At 39.8% G+C, this 23,956-nt stretch overlaps 2 protein-coding genes across 2 annotated transcripts in view; one reads left to right on the top strand and one right to left on the bottom strand.

The window, feature by feature from the left end:
• LOC108098314 (protein sickie) overlaps positions 1-23,956 on the top strand; it is a 145,118-nt gene that overhangs the window by 67,140 nt on the left and 54,022 nt on the right. The window contains 2 exon segments of the mRNA XM_017201127.2: positions 2,545-2,736; positions 2,738-2,913. Coding sequence (XP_017056616.1) covers positions 2,545-2,736; positions 2,738-2,913 — 368 coding nt within the window.
• Positions 5,503-9,236, bottom strand: LOC108098315 (xenotropic and polytropic retrovirus receptor 1). The gene is made up of 6 exons (XM_017201138.2): positions 8,287-9,236; positions 7,872-8,224; positions 7,447-7,781; positions 6,671-7,378; positions 6,445-6,611; positions 5,503-6,388 (listed from the first exon to the last, which is right to left on the bottom strand). The coding sequence occupies exons 1-6, from the start codon at positions 8,353-8,355 to the stop codon at positions 6,077-6,079; spliced, it is 1,944 nt and encodes a 647-aa protein (XP_017056627.1). The 5' UTR covers positions 8,356-9,236; the 3' UTR covers positions 5,503-6,076.

A 23,956-nucleotide genomic window follows, 5' to 3' on the forward strand; every position in this document is an offset into this window, starting at 1 on the left:
TTTGTTGCATATTACGTAAGTCGGGGTTTCAATGCACTTTGCTAGCCGCGAACTACGCGATTCAATGGGTTTTAACTGTGCCACACACACCCGAGTTCTTGATTTGACTTCGCAGTATCTACACTTGAAAAAAGTGAGAGCAACTAAGCTAGAAACAAAGGTTCTTGATTTGAAAACTAAAACTTTAGCTTAGTTGAAACTATAATAATACCTCATTCAATCAATCAATTCAGTCAATAAAAACTAGTTAAACTACTCCTTATTCTTCTCCTTTAAAGAATGTAGAAATTCCTTTTTGTAATAATACCCACTTTATTTAGCAATTTTTTTCTTAGTGCTCTAGGCTACCGTGGCTTTGTGGCCACTGTGGGCGGTGTTCATTGTGGAGCATAGTAAATAAGTGCACCGCTCTGTTTGACACTTGCAGCTGTCAACGCGGCGCGTGATTGATCGAGCGATAGTAGTTGCCCCTCCAATCGGTTGAAAGGGGGATTGAAGGGGGAACTCCACGGAGAGAAATGATGTTGTCAAGGCGAGCTAATGGAGGAGTTTCCCCATTAACATGCCCCCTAACAAATGGTCCGATCTGTTGACTCAATCGCAGTTAGACAGTTTGATTGAACGCAGGAAAGCACAGGTGCATGTGAATGGTTTTCATGAACAAATATAGTTTGCAAAGTAAAAAATCAAAAGCTTGATAACACAACGCATTAGCGAGATTATCTGTAAACTCACTTAAACTCATTAGAAACTTTGTAACGATTGTGCTGCACAGGAGATCTAAAAACTTAAGCTCAAACTCTTACCAATTAAAACAAAATCATTGTAGTTTGAAGTTTGTTCGGAGAACAGCAAAACTTTCTTCCTCGGCGGCATTTGACAGAACCTATCTATCAGTAGATAAATACACGGCAATCGATAACGGGCAACAGATACAAATTATAAGCAGGAGCTCCTGGTCTCCTCTTTCCACAAATGGCCTCCTTTTTGCTCGACCAGAAAGTAAGGAGAGCAAAAATTAATGTAAATTTATTGACTCAATTTATAATGCAACAAATTGAGCAAAGTGAGCCGGCTAAGAGACTTTGGCGAAATATTAATGTTGACAGCAGCCAGGGAGCGAGTCCCAGTGGAAAGTATCTGTTAGATACGCGTTCGGACGCGGCATTGAACTTGAACTTATCTGCGATTGGAGTTTTTCAATTGTTTGCCAAAGTCATTGGGCGCAAAGTTGCTGCCATTTTGTCTCTCGCAAAGTTATTACAAAGTTTGCCATATAAGTTTGGCAGCCCTTTAAAGTTTCGCCAGCTTAACTCCAGTGTCATTTGGATAGATAACTTTGGACCCTTCGCTTCTGCATCGGTTCTGGGTTCTCGATTCACATCTCTCGATTCTCTGATCTAACTTCTCGACTAGACCAGCAAATTGAGTGCACACAGTCGCAGACGTTTGTCATTTGTCTGCCGTCATGTCAGTTGTCAAGTTTGATTTTCGACATTTGCCTCCCAGTTCCATTTAACTATATGTTGTACTTTTTGTGACTTTTAAATTGCGGCGACCGCTACGAAAAAGCCGGGGGAACATGTGAAATATGAAATATAGTTCTCGACGGCAATATACAAGGGACAAATTCGGGGAGCTTTTCGGAAGCATTGTTGACATTATTTTCCCAGATTGTGGGTATCTCGGCAAAGTGGTTAATCGTGTTGCCAGTGTGGAAATGCCATTTACAAGCAGGAAAAGTTTCTTCTTAGTTTACAAGAAATCAGAGCATTATCTTTTAGTTTCCCACGTTTTGTTGTAGAAGTAAGTCAAAGGAAAATAACATAAATTTCTTTAAATGTAATGAATTTTGTATGTGGTTTTAACACCTTGAAAAATCTTTCCATTGGGTCTTTGCTTGACATACATTATGTATTAAATATTATATGAATTCTAATATCCCATTAAATATCCCTTATCAAAAAAATCCAATAGAATTATTTCCATAAAGAAAATTACTTTTAAAAAGCACTTTGGTGGTTTAATACTAGAACGTTTTCCACTTTAAACGTTTTAAGATTACCCCAACCTTTGGGTTCTCTAATCCCAGCCGAGGGCATTTGGAAGTCGTGCTACCTGTCATCTTAGATCCTCCTGCTGGTGGTGACAAATGAGAAAGGGTGCTGAAGAGGGGCAGTTGATGTCTGAACACTTTATCTTAATGTCAATTTTTTGTTTCGTTCGGCTTTGGTTTGATTCGAAGGGTTTTTCTGGCCTGGTCGTGTGCGTGAAGCAGTTAAAAACGCCTGGGCAAATTAGCCATAAAAAACGCATTTGTTAAGCGGGGTGTTTGGGGAGCCTCATTTGAGAGTCATGTCAAAATCACGACACTGAAGGCGCCCGGCGATTAAAGCAGCTCGGGGATTTACATTTATATTAGGCAGCTCAAAGAGCTCCGCCAATGAATCATCGCTGTACTTAAATAGCTTTAAGTGTTGGCATTTTCCGTGCTTTGATTTTGATTTCCATTTCCCGCTCTTCTCCCCCGATTTCCCTCTCTAGTTTGACAACGTCAACTCGTGTCTGCATGTGCTGCGCAGTCAGTCGGTCGGCGGCTTGGAGAACATCACCACCAATGACATCTGTGCCGGTCGCCTGAAAGCCGTCCTCGCCCTTTTCTTCGCCTTGAGTCGCTTCAAGCAGCAGGCCAAGCAGACCAAGTCCATCGGAGTCGGTTGCGGCGGCGGCGGCGGGGGTGGGCTCCTCCTCGACTCTCACCGGCGGCTCGGTCCTCGGAATCGGAGTGGGCGGCGGCCTCAGGACCCCGGGATCCACGCTTCAGGACAAGAATCAGCAGGAGCAGCAGCAACAGCAGCAGACACCGCAACAATTGGCCCAGTCAGTGGAGAACGGCAATGAAATGGTGAACCGGTAAGTGATAAAAGCCTCAAAAGGGGGTAACAGGGGTCAAAGTTTCGACCACCTGGAAACTGAAAATTTTAAATGCAGCTCGTTTTGGAATTCGATTACAATCATTTAGAGATATGCCACTTTGAAATCGGAGAAAAATTGTCGAAGTTATGGATTCTGGTGGTCCCCATATGGGTCACTATCCTGCACTTCGTTGGAAACTTAGAAAAATCGGACATAAATAGGGTTCAAAATTTCGACCACGGGGAAAAGGAAAATTTTAAATCCAGTTCATTTTAGAATCCATTTATAATCTTTTGGATGTATGCCACTTTGAAGTTGGACTTAAATGGGTAAAGTTACGTTCCACTTTCTACAGCTGTAGAAAACTTTTTTTACATAGTATATGTAAAATGTGTTCCTTTGGGTAGCGCCCACTGTCGAAGGGGTCTTGGAGGTACGTAGCAACCAGCTTTTAATCGGCCGTGGCTTGCGTCTCCGCTGTGGATGGTCGTTTCCACTCTTATACTTTTAGTACGGACATTAACCTTAGGTTTCACTCTTGAAATTATTCTAAAGTTTACAGGTTCATTCTTATAAAATTAGAAGATGAAGTTGTTAGTAATGGTCGGTATTTAGATAATGTATTTATTTTATGGGAGCAGATTAAATTGTATTTTAATTGATAATTAATACCTTTTACACAAAGCTAATATTCCGAAGTTCGTGGTTGACGAAATCACCAACTATTAGAGTTCATTACTTACAAATTACACCAAATTTCATTGGAAATCCATCCCTGCCACCAGCAGTTATTTAAACTCAGCTGGCTCCATCCAAACTTTATTCCACCATTTTCTAACGCCCCATCGATTCCGAATTCCTCCCCTTAGTTTAACCAAAAGCATTGCATATCCGATGTCAGAGATTTCCTTTTGAATTTCGCTTAGACGTCATAAGACATCCGGTACGCATTTCTTTCTGCGCCTTCCGAGAATTCCAAGCCGGTTTAATATGATTTATTGGTTTGTTTGCCGGAAATTACAGGCAGTTGGGTCCTGGCTTGGCTTTTTTTTTTTTCGGGGGTTCCGCCTCACACTTTCAACAACAGATGTCATCGGAAAATGGGGGAAAAACTCCAGAAAGGCAAACAAAATTGGCGTGCTACAAGTTTAAAGAGAGGAGAATCTCAGCCAGGGGGAAAAACTCCGTAAAGTGCTCTCTGCGCAAAATTCAAAGCAAGAAGATGGCAAAATTAGAAAACTTTATTTGCCCAATGTCTGTTGGGAGGTCTTCGGTTTTGACTCCGCTTTTTGGGGTTTTCGCTTCAGAACGCCGTGTTTGCAACCCTCGGGGAAATCCTTCGGAGTTGCAGACAGGAAGCGGAAGCTTTTGTGTGGCGCCCCCATCTCCCCATTCCCCACTTCCCCCCTTCCCCACCACTTCCCCATCCTTCGAAACGGTCGTTTAACATGGGGCACGGGCCAATGTGTTGATGACTTTCACTGACTATGAAATTTAAATGCGTTACGGAAATGTTTTGCGTTCGCCTTCGCTGGAGCAGACAAATAAATTACAAAGGATTTTTATGGTCGTCCTTGCGCCTAGTTCGTGGTAGGCGACACCGAAAGGACACCCAGGGCAGCGGTTCATTTAAAGTTGCGCCATAAAACTTTCACTTGGGAGCCGGGCAGCCTAACCCTCCAGAGCGTTGTTTATACTGTCTGCGGTCTGTCGACCTACAGTGAAGCCTGGACGAGGGGCTGCCCCGCCAGCCACCCGGAACGGGGACAAAATAGCAACCCCAAAAACTCCAAAAAAGGTACACCTAAATGAAAGTTCTAGAAAGTCAGAAACTTTACAAACACCTTTGAGCAAACAAATATAATTTTATTTGGGTTTAATCTAACCAACATTCTTCATTTTATAAAGAACAAATAAAATATGTATATTACATGTTTTAATATATTCTATTCATTTAATAATTAGTTAAAATTTAAATCCCCAATTTGATAGATATTTTTCTTCTGTGTACCATTAGCGACATTCGTTGGCTGGAATTTTTCAAATGCAAAATTCAAAAGCATTTTAACAACGGCAGCAGCTACTGAATTTTTTTTTGTCCAGAGGTTGGGCGGTTTGCTTTGGGGAATTCCAATTTCATGCCACTTCACAGGTTCTCTATTTTTTTGAAAGCTCTGACTGTGATTTGCTGGGGACAACCTGCTGGTAAAAGCAACATGTTGCGCTGACGCACATAATTAAAAGCGAGCAGCTCTTGAATTTGTAGCCAGAATCGTCTTAAATATTCTGAAGATTTCAGCAACAGCTGATGACGATACAACCCCAAAGTGCAGGACTCCCACCATTTATAACTGCAAATTGCTTTGGCAGACATGCCAACAATATGTTGCCCCCGCCGAAATGTATTTATAGCAGTTGTAACCGAGCTTTCCTTCTGGAATTGGCTAGAAAGTAACCCCCGAAGACTTGGGAGCTCCTTTAATGGGGAGGAAATTCCCATGGATGTTGGAAACCCCCCTTGAATTCATCCCCCTTAAATCGTATAAATCCGCCCACGTGCGTATGTTCCTGTGGCTCTCTAATTCGCATGCATTTATGCGTGACCATGAACAAGGAGCCTTCGCAATCCCCCAGGACATCCTGTCCTGCCTGCTTCCTCGCTGCTCCAGCTAAACTGCACTCGGCCACTGGCAAATTGTCAAGTCCTTGTTGTCCTCAGCCTCGTCTGGCTTAACTTTTGTTGTCCTGCGGGCTTGGTTTTTTCCACATGGTCTGCTCCTCTGTCCTGAATTTATAATTCCATTTGTGGTTTTAATTTCGTAAATGTGAGATTAATTTTATTCAATTTGTGTGGCAGGAGTGCAAAGGGTGAGCACATCCTTGGCAACCGGAGTTTAGGTCTGGTGTTAGCGCTTCATTGACTGTCAATTGTTGGCAAACGAAGCGGAGCGAGAAGTTGGGAAAGGAGTTGTGGCCAATTCAATAAAGACATTCGCAGGTGGAGAAGTGGGTGTCCAGAACTTTCCACTTGATGGTAAAATGTGTTCAAAATAGGCATACAATTCAGAAAACACCTTTTGATATTTTAATTTAAATCAATATTAAAGAGTATATTTCTATTTAAGAAAAACACAATTCCTTTAGAATGTAAAAATGCATTTTAGAAATATTTCTTATTTAGCCTTTCCTTTCTTAATTCCCGATCATCCATCATATCCTCCAAGAACCTCTCCTCTTGTGGATCCAATCTGGTTATAAATATATCCCTTGTAGCCCTGAACTGTCCACAATTATATAGATGCTCATTCTCCAGGCGTAATAAATTCCAAAAGAAGCGTCGTAATATCTCGCAAAAACAAATTATTGTTTGGCCATTATGAGGAGTTATTAACCCCTGATAAACCAAAACCAATTCCAAGATCCAGGTAAATCGTAGGAGTGTATTTTCCACAATCACAAAGAAGTAGAACCACTGAAAAATATCTCATTTTTTTCTTGTTTCTTTGATGTAAATACAATTATATTTACCTTTGGATAAACTAGATTTTCGCGCAAAAACATTTTCTTGCCTTTCCAAACTCTAAACAAACCAAAATCCATTAGCACATCCCAAAATAGGGAGTAAATTGAAGAGACAATGCATATCGTTAAACAAGCCCAAGTCCAGGAATTTTCAAAAATATTATCGTACTTTGCTGCTAAGAAATAATACAACAAGTTATTTGCTTGATAAGGTTACCTAGCATTAACTTACAATTTGTTTTCATTTTGATTGTGTGAATGACTACTTCCGCAATGATCAGAAAGTACTTTAATGCATTGATCAAATAATCCGTTGACTTCGATCCACTGTCTCTAAATCGCCTAAAACTCTGGCAAAGTCGTATCCACGCAGGCAAACACCGAATGACAGGAACTACATAATCAGGCTCGAACTCAAAGGCATCAGTTCGACCCAAAAGATATTTCACATAAAATCGGCTAAGGTAATAGTGATCCACCAATGTGATTGTCAGCGAGGTCCACTGATCTGCCAGCCAGAAGTCCACGAAATTCACAAAGAACAACGGGGTCAAAAGGATTCTTCCTATAGTAGCCATTAACCAGATTCTCGAGGAATACATCAAAATGTGTATTGGGTTGAGGAAGAGGACAAGCACAATTACACACTGAGCCAGAGGAATATAATATGGTTCACTTATAGAGAAATCGTCATGAAGCAAATATAGCAAAATGCTCAAAGTGCACAAATATCCCAAGAAGCTGGTTACTTCCAAGGATCTTATTGCACCCATGGCATTTCTTCGCTCCACTTCGAATATCAAGACATGATCGATTCCCACTTTTTCGTAGATTTTTATATTAAGAGCCAACAAGCAGACAAAAGTCACGCTTGAAATGGGTCCTCTATAAAGTCGAGCAAATGTGTAACGAAATTCTGGGGTCTGGTTTAGGGTGAAATCTAGTATTGTAGTTGAAAAATTAAATCAAGAAATATGTTTTTTTTAATAAATAATAATATATACTTACATAAAATCAGACAAAATATTGCACCAACGAAAAAGAGACCCAAAAAGAGTCCTGCACAAAAAACGTGAATTGGTGCAGTTGGCTGACCCAAAGGCGGCACTCTCAACTTTGTCATCGCTGCTGATCGATCTCCATTGGCCAGATAAATAGTATATAGATCCTCTACTGTCACTATCATCCGATCCAGTTGAGTGTTACTGGCAAAAGGTGCTCTCTCTACAAAACGCTCATACCAATCAAATCCGGATTCTGACTTTAAATTCTTGTCGTACTTCTTGCAGATTTTGCGAAAAGCAGTTATGTTTAGTGTTTGGTAATGTTGCAGCATTATGAGGCTAAGTTGGGATAAAATTTAAAGCAATAAATAATTCTCCAACTTATTATTGAAGAAGGATATATGAAAAAATAATAAATAGTATAAGTACCTAAGGTAAAACTCGCTCATGGCAAGACGGAGTTTTTTGATCGACGGCATTTTGCGGTTATCCTCCGGCCGGCGAGCTCTTGAAGTTGTGGATTCCTTAGAAGTCAAAGATCCTGAATCCTGTTGATTACGTCGACGGGTCACAAGTGATAGCTGGAAATTCAGAGTGGCCAACTTGCGATGCCCCTCAGCCTGTTTGTGGGCAAAAAAGTCGTTTACTTTGGTCAGTTCCCTGTTGCAGGTTTGGAAAAAGAGTTTCTTGAAATCCGAGTAGTAAGCAATTAGAACAGCATTATTTGACTGACTTCCATCGGGTGCTCTTTCCACAGCGTTCTTTATCATGGCCTTCAGCTCCTTAAGAATGCAATAAAATTATAAATAAATTAATGGACGAAACATAAAGAATTTAAAGTTACATTGTAGTTCATGTACTGATACCGCCATTCGGGAACCATCAAAGTATCAAGCGTTTTGCCAAACTTCATTTTTGTAAGCTATTTTAATCCCTTTTTTTTTAATTCTGATTTTTTGACAATAAAAGCAAAAGTAAAGTAAGCCCTTAAAAAGCTATGATTTTGTTTACCATCCTTGGAATATTTTCGATTAGCTTCAAATATTATTATTAGTTTGCTCAATGCTTCCGCCCTTTTTATCTCCAGTTAAGCCGCAATTTTTTTGCGAACGCAACCGCCCTTGAAATCCCTAATTGTGGATTTTTCATCCCTTTTCGCAGAAACTCCCTTTTCCCCATCGATGCATCCTTCTTTCGGAAAAATTTGCCATTGTCCGCGGACAACCCACGCAAATTTTGACATGCGTTTCCCTTTCCTTTTCGTCAGGAGTTGACAATTTCGCTTTTGTTTCAGCGGACGATGTCCGCAGAACCGCAGCTCATCCTCCTTAAACTCGTCTGGCTTTTCATGTTCAAGCGGGCTTAAATATATTCCCGTTTTTCTCGAGTTTTCCGCCTTTTTTGAAGTGACTGCGTTCGGGTGTATTATTAAAAATGTAGAAAAATACCAGGAAAATGGGGTTGCTAAGGGTTGCTCTCAGATTCTACAACTCTTTAAGCTCGTTGAAGCTCCAATCGAGACCCACAATTCGATTTCAGTTGCTAGCCATTAGTCATAAGAAAAGGAAAATTGGGAAGCGGGAAAATGTCGACTACAGGCATCCCGATGATGAGTAGAAGTAGAAGTAGAAGTGGGTGGCCCAAAAAGGACTTCCATCTCACCTCAGTCGTCATCATCAAAGCCGGCATTCGTCTTCCCCTCTGCGCCGCCCTGTGAAAAATGTGAAACAATTGCAACGATGATTACTTTTTCCAACAGTTTTTCCCCTCCCACTGTTTTTGTTGTTGTTGTTGGTCGTAAAGGAAAATTGAATTGCCAATGGGCGGAGCATGAAGTTTGTCCTGCCCTCCGGGGACCTTTTCCCGGGGAGTTGGGCCGGAAAAATAAGACATGGACAGACCGAGATGAAAACAGGTGAACTCCATAATTATATGCTAAATACTGGGGTAATTAACTCCCACGGGAGCATTAACTATTTGAAGTACTTGATTAAGCTGATGACTAAGGCTTAAGAATTATTCCGAATGATGATGAAAAACTAGCCCGGTGAAAAGTGCCAGCGAGTGCAAAATATAGAACCCAGTCTCCTTTAAAAAGGAAAAATGAGATGCTGTCAGCTGTGTTTGCTGTATTTATGATACCCCTCAATCAAAGGGCATTTTGGTTTTTAATAAGTGTTTATTAAAAATTTAAAATATATTTTATAAAGGATTGGATAAAACAATCAGATAAAAATCTTTATAAAATTGAAATGCCACAAGTTAAAATAGTTTTCTTTTTTTTTTAAAGTTTGTCTTATAGAAAACCTAGTTTAACTTTGAATGGGTGAAATTTTTTGATGCTCCTCGGACATGCAAACTTTTTCTATCAGATTTTTTGCGGCTTGTCCTAGCTGGACAGCCATAACCAGAAGGCAAATAAAAATATTTGCATAGACGCAGCGTTCAACAATTGGATAGACGGGCAAGTGAGCAACGGGGGGAGGTGGGGGGTGGCAATAAGGGGGCGGAATCCGGGGACAGACTATATAAAATGAAAAGTAAACATTGCAGTGTCCGCCGTTTGCCATTGAAATGATAAAGTGCCCGGCTGAGCTGAGCTGCCTTCTCCGCCCGGAATGTTCCACCGGAGTCCGACAAAAGGCAATAAAATGCATGCTTAGTGTTTTTTGGAGCAGGGGCTTAATGGCATTAGAAGGGGGAGGAGAGGGAGGGGTTTTCCAGTGCCTTGTGGAGCAGTCAGTCTGGAGCTACATCTGGTTTTATCCGTGTGTTGTGTGTGGCAACTCGGGCGAGAGGCTTTCATGCTTTTTGGATTTGTCCAAACAAAGATTTATTGGGTCTAGTTTTGGTTTTTTTTTTTTATTTCGGGGGAGAAGGGGTGAGTTGTTTTTTAAAACTGATTGTAGTTGTAACAAGTTTAGGGGAGAAAGTTGAGATAGAGTTAAAGGAACTTTGGTAAAAGTGAAGGTTAGATAAAAGAACTTTTGGAGAAAGTTCCTTAACTTAAAATTCACAAAATACAGTTTTTCATATAAACATTACATTCTAGTTAAATGCTTTTATTCTTCCAAAAAAAAGTATATCCCTTATCTTCGATTCAATTAACACTCTCCATCTAAATCACACAACCGTATTTACCTCAATTTATTCCTGACACTTACATGAACTTGAATGGCTTTCCAAGACAATATCTCGACAATAAATTCAATTTGAAAATCAGCTTTGGCCCGAAACCAGTCAGCTCAAGAGCTTGCACTTTTTTTCAGCTGTCTGCAACAACTTAATCGCAGGCTGCAACTTTCTTCGCCGCCCACTTCTAGTGAACACACCTAAACCCAGCTTCAATTATAGTTACAAACGCCGAGCACTTTCAATCCGAAACTCGTTTGGCGTTCAATCATTGCGATTTCGGGGCTACATCGCACATGCCAGTAATTGCAATCATATTTCGACACGCTGTCCAGCGTGCATTGGCCATAAACTTCAAGCCTACCACAAAAAAAAGGTTGAAAAAAGTGTCAATTTTTCTTGAACGAGGTAAAAACGAAGATTGTATGCTCTGCATAATAAACAGTAAAAATAAAATTTCTTTAGATTTAAGAAAAGTAAGATAAAAGAAGAGGTTTCGCAGCATACTAATTATACATTATGTTGTCTGTAAATTATAGCACAAAATATAATCAGTTTAAAGAGATTTTCTTATAGTTTTAGAATTAGTTTGTTATATTTTTTCCCATCAGTTAGGGTAAACAAGAAACCCACTAAAAGAAGGCGTCGTAAATTAGAGCGAACAAGTTGAGTGTGTGCCTGATCGGCTTAGTGTCAAACGAGTTTCCCGATTGAAATTAAGCTCAATGATTAAACAATTTTACTTTCTGCGAGGCCCCTCTGGCTGCGATTCCTGCGACAGTTTATGTGACACGATACTATTTGCTATAATTGCTTACTTTGTTAAATTGCGGCGATTTGTTTGCCAGCTAACAATAACTTGGAGCTTAATTGGTCTCGTTCGCCACTCGGTTGACCCCCAGCAGCTGGGGCATGTGCATTGAACTTCGGAGTGGCCCCCTCTGCACATTTCCTCCTCCTCCGCAGAAGTGCAAGTGCCAAGTATTTTTAGACCAGCCAAATGCAGCAAACCAACAAGCAAACAAGACAAACGTCTCCACTCATTCAGTGCACTATGGTAAATAAGATTTGAAAACCAAAACCAAATATGTACAACATTATATGATTGGCAGAGTTTATAATATATAAATAACTTTTTCTTGACTTATTAAATTTTGTTTAGAAAAAATACTTTCTAAAAAATATAGGCAAATATAAAATTTTAACTACTCATAGTCATTATTTTTTTTCGGTGTAGCAATCCAACCAATTTCAGATCGAACTTCGAACATGTTGCCATGTAAAGTTGTAAGTTGCTGGCTGGCTGGCAAACATCCTTTCAAATTTTATAATTTTAAAGAATGTGCAAAATATACAATTTTTAAAATTTATAAAATAAAACTTTATTAAGAATTATTGCCTTCCTAGAAAATAAAAATAGGTGATATAATTTCGTCAAAATTCAAAATACGTTTGAAAACGGAATAGTTCTAATCAAAAAATATAAATGTAAAAATAATGACCCTTGTTCAGCTGTGGTGATATAAAAGGACAAAATATTGTGAGGGTTGATAAAATATTGTTGGGCCAGTATGTTTGAAACACGTTCGTGTGTTTTCCACCCGACTAGAAGGAAAACCCCCGGCAAAACTGCTAACGAACTGACAGACCCGATGAGACTACATTATATCTATACTACCAAAACCCCGGCAAAAGCGAGTTTTTCGAAGCATCCACAAACAGTTCGCTTTGGTCGCTCGATTTTGTTGCCTCGAGACGGAAGTTTCGCGTGCGGGTTTTTGGATTGTTTTGTTTTGTTTCGCCGGTTTTTAAACGACGCGTGCCACTCGCAAGAATAAATGGCGGCAAATCAAAGAGTGTGTGAATAAAATTTATAAACGACCAGCATTGTTCAGAAGTGCCAAATTGAAGCAAATGTGCAAAGTGATATATCTTCGGTGGATTTACTTGGAATTTTAAAAAGTATTTGCATTAAGTTGGTCGAATAAAATTTCAACAGGCTGTTGCATACTTTATGGCTTTTAAGTCCCACCATCAGCATTATCCTGATTCCTTTAGCACCCTCCATAATTAACGCCTTATCGCGTCGCACACAAATTAAAAGGCTTAAGGGACAGACAATGACCAAGCAAAAACAAACCAAACATTATCCAAAAATTGCCAGTCCAGACGGTTTTGTCTCCACGGACCGGCGCTCAAAATGTTTTATATATCCTAGATAAGGGACATGCGTTATTTAAATCAGGGGAAAAGTTTTTTGATGTGGCTGGAGCTCTGGGAATAAAAAGTTATACGTATTAAAAAACGGAAAAATACACCTTTAATAATGTTAATGAGACTGTGTTAAACCCGACTAATTAACACTATCATCGTGTGAAATATAAAACTAAAGCTTATGGTATTCCACTAAAAGCAACAAATAAATTAGAACTAAGAAGTGCCTTGTTTACTGAACATTCTTTGATCTCAATTACTATTTTTCCAATGAGATATTGTAATGCAACCCGTAACAATTCCATACCTTTAGTTATTATCATAGTTTAAAAGCTTTCATAAACGTGTTTGTTAGGGTTAGATTTCTGAGTAGGAAATTCAAACCCATTTTTAACCACGAAATCGTTTAGAAAAGGGCACATTTTATCCGCGTTCTTATCAGTCAATTTCACCCTAATTTACCGCCTTTCCATTTGGCTGCCTCCAAAGTTGTCAGGCTGCTCAAAGAAAATGGGAGTTGGCTATAATTTAGAACCCAACGGTAATTAGTGGCAGACAAAAGATAGAGAGCCAAACCGAAACCGAAATTGGGATCTCAAGGGGTGCTAATCTTCATTGTCATCGGATGGGATCACAGATGCTGCAGAAGTTGCAGGCCCAAAGTCTAATGACTGACTGGTTGTTAACCGGTTTCTTTTTCGGGGCTTACGACGCGTGTCTTCAATTAATCACCGGCTCGAATCGGTTGGCTCTTCAGAAAGAGCTTCTTGAACCATGTTTTCCTCCACTTCTCTCCCCTCTAATTCAATTTTATTCAAGTGGCAGCAGCTGGGAGCGAAAGGATTATGCTTTCGCGTATAAGGAGATGTGTTGCCATATTTGGGTATTCAGCTAATTATGGTTGCCAAGAGTTGGGCAAACACAGTCAGCCAAAGATGCTCTAAACGAGGCAGCAAAGTCGGGGATTTTCAATTTTCCAGCGCTTCTGTTCTGTCTTTGACATCTGACAAACTGACAATCTGACAAGCGGGTAACAGGAGCTGTCAAAATCCTTCTGTGGGGGAGCATTGAACTCGGCGATTGCCATGAGCAACCCTCGCAGAAGCCGAATCGAAATCAAAATCCAAATCACAATCGAGTCCAAAGCACCGCCAGAAATTCGAGATATCACAAGGCAAGCTGTCAAATTACCAAACGAGTAAAATCAATTGTGGAAGCCCGAGGAGCTCTCCACTCCTTTCGAACCCAAAACATTGGCTAATGATAGGGGCACAATAACTCGGGGCCAAGCGTGTGAATTACTCGAGGTAGCTGACAGTTGAGGGAGAAGATTGTACTATTAGCTGATGGCAGCGTTACGCTAATGATTTAATTATGGTAATGATAATGGCCGCGGGGAGATTGCGAAGCAGCGGGTTAAACTGATGACAATTATGCGAGTTTCTATGTCGAACTGGTGGCAGGAATTATGAAGTTGTTTCAGGAATGAGATAGGGGAAAGTTATTTAACTCTACTAATGGTTTCATTACTATTGAATATTTAAGCTCCTTTATAAGCTGGCAAATTACTCCCTTTAAAACAAATTCAAATTCTTCGCCTTTCCTTTCGCAACACACTATTCAAATTTTATGCAAATTGCTGGACAATTTGTAAGCCTTACATGTGGGTTTTCGGGCTTGAAACCTCTACATTCCTCAGTCGCCATAAGTCAAAAGACCACCCAAGGCTCTCAATCAGCAATATTGATTATCTTTATGCGTTTCTTGTCGCCTCGTCAATTGGCCAGTCGAGCGGAGAATCAAGATTCCCGACAGCTCACGGAAATGTCAATTGCAACTTCAAAAGACCCTCGAACGATTATGAAATATTTATGTATATGCATGTATCTCTCCGATTTACATTCAAGATGTGGGCCACACCTCGAGCATTGATCTTCTGGCGGCCCTTTCAAGCAGTTAATTGGTTTGGGTTGGAAAGGGTAAAATAGTCGGAAAACAAATGTCATTTCGAGTTGCCCAAAAACAGTGGAATACGTATAAATCTGTTCACCCTTCCCAACTTTGGCCTGCTTCCCGTCATTCCTATTGCAGCCATTCAATGCAAAATGCCGTGACAAATTGTTGATTTGCTTTGACATATAAAAAGAAAAACGCTTTTGTCTTCGGGTTTCCTTTAAGATGCCCAGTAGATTTTATAAAATAGAGTAAGATGGAACTCACAAAGGCTACAATGAATTGTTGTTACTTAGCCACTAAATATTTAATCACATAGTAATAATATAAAGTAGTTAAAATGCGTTTGAAAATCCATGCAAATTAGTAAACTCTTCTTTGTTTTTGGTCACTGGTAAAGTGGTCCCTTATATAGAAGTGACTGTAAAATCTTAAGTGTTTTGTATCTCTTGGGCTTTTAATTTTCTTCACCTACTTTGAAAGGCAGTAAAAGAGATTTATTTCCTGTCCACAAAAGTGCAGTGGTCGTAAACTAAAAACGCAAGGGTATCGCAAAGTTGTGACATTCCGTAATCTCCGCCTTCGTTGACGCTTTTCCCTTTGTTTTCCATTCGCTTTTCCACTTTGTATTTTTAAGCGGAAGCTAAAAGACTCTTTCAAGTTGATTTCTGCTCCATAAACTTGTCTATTTTTGTTTTGGTCCCCGCTGTTCGCTGGAGCGCAAAAGGCAACCCCCATTTCCCCCTCAAAACCACCTCCCCCAAAAATAAATCCCCATTCTACTTACCTCTCATCTGGGTTTTTCGAAAATTTGGAGCAGCACGTGCATTTGCACGTTTTAAATTTGTTTCCCACTCCCACATTTGTGCCCCTTCGTTTTTATGCCTTTGCCTTTTGTTTATATTTAGATGGAAGTATTTTTTTATGTCAGTTAAGAGGGGATTGTGGCGGCTTGGGGGCGGACTTTTTTGCCATAAATCTCGCCAGAATTTATTTGTTAAAGCCAAAGACGAAGTTCGGTTTTTATATGCACTGCATGTGCTCGTAGCGCCACGTTGGAGTTTCTAAAAATCCGACGAGCATAGAGGGAGTTCCACTGGAGTGATTGAACGTTTGCATTGTTAGATTTATGTTTCGAGACGCTCCAGGACAAAAGACAAGCCAAATGGTCTACAAACTGGGTTCGGTTTGGGGATAAGTAACAACAATGGCGAAGTTAAACCGTTTCGGACACCCATTAATTTTCTGTGTGAATTTCTTTTCGAAATTGCATTCTATCGTAGGGGTATGCCAAAAACTAACTCACCAATTATTCCCATTTCTCGTCCACTTTGAGGAAATCGGTTTCGTGACGATATCACTTCCTCTGGCTACCAATTTATCTTTACACTGAAAAGATAAAGGTTATATATTCTATAATAAAATGTAACTAAATGTAAATGTAAATTTATCTGTAAAGGCTGACAGCATCAAATAAATTTTTAAAAATATTTTTCTTGTTTCTATTTTAAATATTGAATTTTTTTTAGTATAAACCAGAGATCTTTTAATTTTTTCCTGTGTTTTTACATACATCCCATAATATGTATGCGTGTCTCTTAACAACTTTTTGCCACTTCTTTGCCGCATATTAAATTATTTTCCTTTGGCCAACTTGTGGGCACCGTTGTACGTGACTAAACGTCAATTTCCAGTTCTGCCTCCCCTCGAGGCACTATGCAAAATGCATTTTCAGAAACCGATTTTAATAATTCCTTGGAGCGCCCCTCGGGCCCTCCAATGTGTCGGCATAGATAAGAACCTGCAAAGTCGTTTGTTTGCCACTTTTTATGCAGTGTGCGAAAAGTGCAACGCTCTGATAAGAACATCAGTTTAGCCTTCCTCTTCTGGAAAGTTTCCCCGACTGTCGGCCGTCGGCATTTTAAGTGTGTCAAAAAGTTGCGGTTCAAGTTTGGAACGTGATTTTCCTCAAATCGAACGATTAGTTATCGCTGATTATGGAGGGTGGCAGATGGAGATGGGAATCGGTTACTCAAGTGGAAATTATATTATGGGTGATGTAATGGAAGTGTCAACGTTGCGCAAGGGATTTTTTTGCTCGAAATTGGATTAGTTAACTTTAAAAAATATATAGGATTAGCTAATATATATCCATATTTATTTAGTTATAATTTCTTTACCAACTATTTATAAAAAGGTGATTAACTCCATGTAACATTTTCCCTATCCACTTAAATGCAAGTCTTCTTGGGTCAAAAGCCTTGGGAGCACATCGCCTTCACTCCAGAAATTTATTCTGCCTACCAAGACACCCATTCAGTGGCATTCAGTATGGATTTGTATAGACGCTTCCTGTTCCACATCTTTGCCAGTCAGGACTTGAGTGACAAACAACAAACAGCAATTTGCAACAATTTATGGAAATTATGCAGTCAGTTGGGAGTTGAGTTGAGTTGACTTGAGTGCTTTTCGGTCTGGCCTACTCCGGGTTTTGCTGCTCTCGTTCTGATTTGATTGTCGTAATTGTTGCTGTGACAGAGTGATTACGCAACCGCCGCAAACTTTTCGATAAAAAATGTATCCATAAGTCAAAGACGAAGGAGAAGTAACTGACAATCCCCGAACACGTGTCGCAGCCCTCGTTACATTTATCGAATGGAATTCAGCCCTTTTTGGCCATTACATTTTACGACAAATTGATTAAGCATGAACTTCGCACCCTCGCCAAACTTGGGGTGCTGCGAAAAATATGACCACTTTGAGAGCATTTAGCAGGCACTTGAAAAATTCCTAAAAAAAAAAAAGGAGCAAGATTCTCAGTGGGTGGGAAATGCAGCCACCCATTCACGTGTCACGCACACGTGCGTATTATTTACACGCAATAGTCTTTTTGTTCCAGCTTTCCATCCTTGTAATTGAAGTTATTGATTTTTATGCCAAGCACCGGCAAAAAGAACAGGGAATCTGCTCAATCTTAAAGCCTTATAAATCTACCCCATTTATATATTTTCTGGTTCTGGTTCCTTTCGATTAGCCGCATCGGCAGTCATACATCAAAAACGAATGTCGGTTTTGTTTGTCTTGCACGGAAGTTGCAAATATGTTCATTTAATTGCATTAAGCTTGTGCTTCAACCACCATTTCTTTTTGGGTTAAGATCAAAGTGCTGCGCAAATATTTCGCTTTGGTCATCCCAAAATGGATTACTTTTTCCCTTTTCGCCCTCTATTTGACTTGGGGGCGTTGCGACCAGACATTCGTCTGAATCGAGTCCATTTGTCCCTGTATTCGAGCATCCCCCACTTAATTGCAAACTAATTACACAAAGTAAACAGTCTGCTCGGATATCTGAGCTTATAATTAGTGTGAAAATGGTGTGTTTATGTAATTAAATGTGAAAATGTGGAAGGAAATACAGTTGGGTATAAAAAGAACTGAGTGTATAGAATTTAACGAACTGGAGAGCCAGAAATACTTCTAAAAGATCTTCATATAAACTGACAGAATTTTTGAGAGGCCTCATAAATTTTTTTACAAAAGCCATAAAGTATACAACATATAAGCCATAAAAATAAAGAAATGAGTCTATTAAAAAGACATTCATTAAAATATCAACCTAAATGTCTTTGAAGTTATAAATAAATATTTTCATATGAAATCTATACAAAATAAATGTATAAAAATGATAAAAAACTTCCAAGTGTAATGTGAAAAATCAGGAAATAAAACCGCAGCTAATTCAGTGCCAAAGTAGCATCCAAATGCCAAATTTAATTAAAAATTAGTTATTGCTAATCACCAATCCAATAATCATGGGTAATGCATCATCCTCATCGGCGAGTGGAGGGAAAAGTTCACGGAAATGTCGCAGTCTACCCAACTCACCGGATGTCAGAAGGTAACGAATCGAACTTTATCCTATATATTCTTCTTCAGAAAAACGTCGGTTTACATTTCTGGCCACTAATGAGTGTCATCATGCGTACGCAAGGCATTTGAATTGAGCCAAGTGTCAGCACAATAAATCAAGTCAATCATCCCCGACTTCTGGTCTATATATACTTCTCAAAATGAAAACAAAGTTCCACCAAATTTACGATAATTTCTCAAGCTAGCGAGATATTTTTAGAAGGCAGAAACTTTTCCGGGAGCTAATGGAAATGACATTTTGTGGTTCCCAAGATGTTTGTGGGCAAGTGCAAATTTTCCCAGCTCACTCCAGATTCATAATTAATGACTTCGCAGTCTGCTCCGACTTATACTATATCTTTGTGGTTTTCTTTTGGCCTTTCTGATATATACATATGTCTGGAGGTGCCGAAAGCGACACAGAAGATGACACGCAACTGTCTCGAAGTGAAGATCGTAGTACGAAAAACACTTGGAGCTCAATGAAATTCTGGCCGACAGCCAGACGGAATTTAAATTCAGCTGGAGCTCGTAGTTTATTGCCCTCTTTCCGAATAGAAATTCATTGCATAATCCAGCGATCGCCTGAGTTCAGCTGCCTGCCCTATCTCCATATTTTTCGAATATTTCAAAGTGCATTTTTGATATGCGAGCACTGCATTACCAACCCCTCGAAAATAATCTTCAAAAAGGAAACGCATGCCGAAAATCAACCACCGTGTCCAAAAACCTTTCAGTTATGATGGAAATGGTGTGACATGCCCTCCTCCTTTCAAAGTCAATAAATAAAACATTAGCCAAAGTTGCATAATTGAAAAGGAGAGAGCGAATGGAAATGCTTGGGAATCTCGGAGTGCGTAGCGCCTGTGTGCTACTTTATCAGAAGTCTGGATGCAACCCTTGGAAAATCCTATTTGTTTGAACAACCCCCGCACGAGGCATGTGTGTGTTGCGCTCGTCAAACAAAAATATAAAACACAAAATGTTGTCAGCTGCATTTCGCGCTGGGTGTGAAGAAAATGTCTATTTTATGTAATGTTTGGTAACGCTATAAATATAATATCTTCATTAGAGTGGCGGAAAATGTCCTAAAAGTATATATATCCCAAAGATAAAAGTGAATTTTAGAAACCAAATTAATTAGTGTATTTAGGATGGCATAAGAAACATTAATGCAATGGTTTTACAAATTTAAAATTATTTTTTCTAAAATCTAAATAAATACGAATCTTTTCTTAAAATACTTGGTTAGCTTTATTAGGAAAGAAATTAAATTGTGCCAAAAGAAACTCGCATGAATTACCATTTAAAGACGTCCTAAATAAAATGTTCTTTTAATATTGTGATTCGGTGGGCTCACTGCCACCGTAAGACCGTAAAACCGTACTTATGTAGGCTACAGACTGGGTTGGATGCTCCGGCACAAAGAAGTGGAAGTTGCCACTCGAGTTGGCCAAGTGTGGAAGCTGCCAAAGAGGGTCTCTCCACGAGCCTCCCCTTCTGCCCTTTATGCCATACAAGTTTATTTGATGAGGGGGCTGTTGCCTTGTTTTTTTTCTTTCTTTTTCATTTGCACTGTTTGTTTGCTTGGCCACTCTCCATTTGCGGCTTGTTTACGGCATAAGCCAACCTGCTGCATATTTAAAGTTGTCAACCGGGCAACAAAAGGTGGCAGGCCAACGATGACGACAGCCATTAGCAGGCTGAGAAGCATCTTTGAGCTCGCCGATCGGGAGTGGGTAGGTGTATCTTAGCAGACGCTATTAATTGTTTCTTGTGGCAGCCGAAGAAGTGGAAGCAGTGGCAGCAGTTGCATCTGCAGCTGGGAAAACGAGAAAATGCGTCGCCGAAGAAGTCACACAAGCCGGGAGAAGTTGCGCTCCGTCTAATAACTGAAAATCGTGACTTTATGTCTGCACTTGAAAAACGGAGGAGCAGAACCAGCGAACACAATACGCTGTAGTTGTGTTTCTTTTTGGCCAGAAACTCTGGGGCAGGGGAATCCCCAAGGGGAGCGGGGCACTATGTAGATGATGGTACACGACTTTTGAGAATGAACACGTTCTCCGGCGTATCGCATTACCAGCATTTCTAAGGGCGGGGACATTGTGACATGGCTTTTAGTTATGAACAAAGCCCGTGTTGATTATGAGCCGAATAAAAGAGTGAGATATCCCCGAAGACTTTCATCAGCGAAGCGAATAACTACGTGGAGTTTGCCCAAGTACTTTTTAAAGATTACTTTATAGTAATAGGTAAACTAAAAGTACAAAACTTCCTGCTGAGGTCTTTATAATCCTATAAAGTTTCCTTTCTGGAAAGTGCGCTGCTTCGATTTGTTTGTGATTTCATTAGAAGCTGAGCCAAATAAACATGTCCAATCGACAAGGCGTAAACATACTCCATCGACTCCACTGGTGAATAGCTCTTTAATTCGATTCTGCACTCTGTTAGTCGGCCACTCCTTTCCCATATCAATCGGCTATAATTATGCTTATTACCAGCCATTCAACACCTACTCAAAAGTCCGTTTGCAGAGAGGGAAAAGCCAGATACAAAGAGTATAAATAAAGCACTCCTAAGACGGAGTAACTTATTCTCGAGTGCCGCCAGTTGCGGTGCCTTCTTGGCCAGGCAAAAATCGCATAAATTGCGAACAGGCCTTGGCTGTTGATTTCGGCTGACGGGCAGTCGAAAAATTCTGGCGGTTGTGGTGGTGGTGCTCAAATGTATCCGATGGATGCGGTTTTGGTTTTGGATAGCGGTTCTTTCGCTTTGGCTTTGGCAGTAGCCAGCCGAATTGCTGTGGCGAATTTATGAAAATTCTCTGCGCTTAACGGCAACCGCAACTTCAGCCGGCAACTCGAATGGTTCAAGAGGTTTTCGGGTTAGGATTGATGTGAAAATTGGCCAAGGCGATCTAACGTGAGGAGTTTTAAGAGGTGCACAAAGTAAGGCTTCTCCGCACTGTTGAATAACTCAAATGCCAAAGGGCCAAGCCGGATTTTGAGTTCTAACCATAACGGGCAGACTCCATGCAATACCGTCGTGTGTGCTGGGCAATAATAAAAGCGAAAGATGCTGCATAAAAGGCAACTGGCAGATTCCCAAAATGGTCACAGCAGGCGAAGCCAACGGAGCCTTCTTATGTCCATACACGTCGCCTCACTCTCGTATTAATTGCACTGCGAGGAAAAACAGGGAGGTATTGGAAACATTGTATTGGTTACAGGGGAAATAAAATGGCTTACAGAACAAAAAACATTATTTCATTGTTATTAAACAAGAAGTAGTAAACTGAAAATAATAGATAGTTCCTATTGACATTATAAATATGATATTGTAAATATTTAATATTATTTTACTTTTTAATTATTTGAATAGTAGAAAAAGGGTAAGAATTTTAAGTTTTAAAATGGCTTCAAATTTATTATAACAAATTAATATAAAGCAATTTAATAATTCTTATTAGAATAGTTATCATATAACGATCTTAAATTTCGATGTAGTGTTTTTTACCACTTTTTGAAAACTGAACTTTTTCTTTTTGTTTCGACCTCACCTTTATTTTTCAAGTGCAGTGCTTGGCTTTCCAATGAGCGTCTGGCTTTCAGAAGCTGTTGCCATGACAAATGCAACTCAAGTGATACATTGTACACAAAAGCAGCAGCGAAATGCAATGCAAACTAATGGCCAGCCAGGACGAGAAGTTTTTTAGGGGGGAGCAGGGAAGGAACAAGGACTTCATATGTATAAATACAGATGGCATCAGTGTTTCCACCGCCATGCGGAAATGTTTAGTGACTGGTCCAAAACTGCGTGGGCTTCTGTTTCTGGCTGCCTGGAATAGAGGAGCTGTGCGATGGGGAATAATGACACACAGGTGAATGCCACCGAGTGGCAAGAGGGGGGAATCAGCCATACAGCCATGCACAGTGGCAGCTATTATGAGAAACACACACACAGCATACACACACCATCCGTGGCTCATTCAGTCTGCCAGCAAAGGTCAAAGACATTTGGCAGCTGTTTCTGCCGCCTCACTCGTTCTGCATCTGTGCAAATCTCCGCATCTCCGGCAACAAATCAAAAATGCGTACTAAAGACGTAAATTCAATTTGTGCAGAAAAAAAGAGGGGAACAACATGCAGAAAATAAAGCGAATAAAGAGATCTCGGAGGCGCCCGGCGCATCACTCTTGACATGCGACACCTGAAAGAGGAGATTGCAGGCAAAAGATACGGATACGGATTGCATTCCCCACTCGTGACAAGCTGAACACTAGTTCTCGGGGGTTCTAAAGCAGTTTTGTGTGGGTATAGGATGTCAAACAAAATATACAAATCCATCATTAAGAATAAAGATACGAAGTTCACTTTTGAGTTATTAAAATAATATTTTATTTACCTTTATTACCACTCTAAAAAAAATTTAAAAATAAAAAAAAAAAATTAAAAGACTTTATAAGTTAAACATAAAGACTTGAAGTTTCAATAATTTTATTTTATGACCAAGGGCAGTGATATTTTTATGTTAAATTAAATCTTTCGGGTGTTTCCCAAAAATTATACATATTTTTATTCATATGCAATACACCTACAACTCAAAGAGAAATGAGCTCGAAGGAGTGCTTCATATGTTAAAAAATCGACATCCTCTTCAAAACTGCGCCGACAAAGGCCAACGAAACTCCGCAGACGTCTTGCCGAACAATATAAAATGCAAATAAAATAATATGAATGTAATTTGGTAAGATTGTGCCAAGTTTCGTTTGCTGTTTGTCTGCGCAGCGCCAAGGAAAATTATCTTGACGAAGGAGGAAAAGTCCTTTTGCAAAGCGGCATGCGTATTTAATTTGCAGTAGAAGCGGCGGCAACTTCATTTGTCTGTCAGCTTTGTTTTTATTGTCTGCCTTTTTATTCATTTAATACAATTGTTACCCGCTCTCCGCCTTTTTCTGGCTGACTTATTAATGGCCAACAACAATTGTGAGTAGCGGCAGCCGTAAGATACATTTGTATCTCAAGCTTTGTCTGCCATTTGGCGCGGCATCCCGTCCAGAACTTTATGTGCGCGACTTATTAAAAGTTAGTACGTTTTGTATTTTTATTCGTTTTTGTACTTCTTTCTTAATTTGCCTGCTTAATCAGACTTATGACTAATTGCGCTAACTTAAATGAAAAGCTCCGGAAAATTGTTAAGATTGCCTGGGTAATTTAAAAATGGTAAAAGAAAAAGGAAAGGCCTTAAAATATTTATTAATGTATACTGGTTTCTATCAGCATCGTTTTAAGTGCTTGTTGGTG

This window comes from Drosophila ficusphila, unplaced genomic scaffold (assembly GCF_018152265.1).
Source record: "Drosophila ficusphila isolate 14025-0441.05 unplaced genomic scaffold, ASM1815226v1 contig_712, whole genome shotgun sequence".
Classification (NCBI taxonomy): Eukaryota; Metazoa; Arthropoda; class Insecta; order Diptera; family Drosophilidae; genus Drosophila; species Drosophila ficusphila.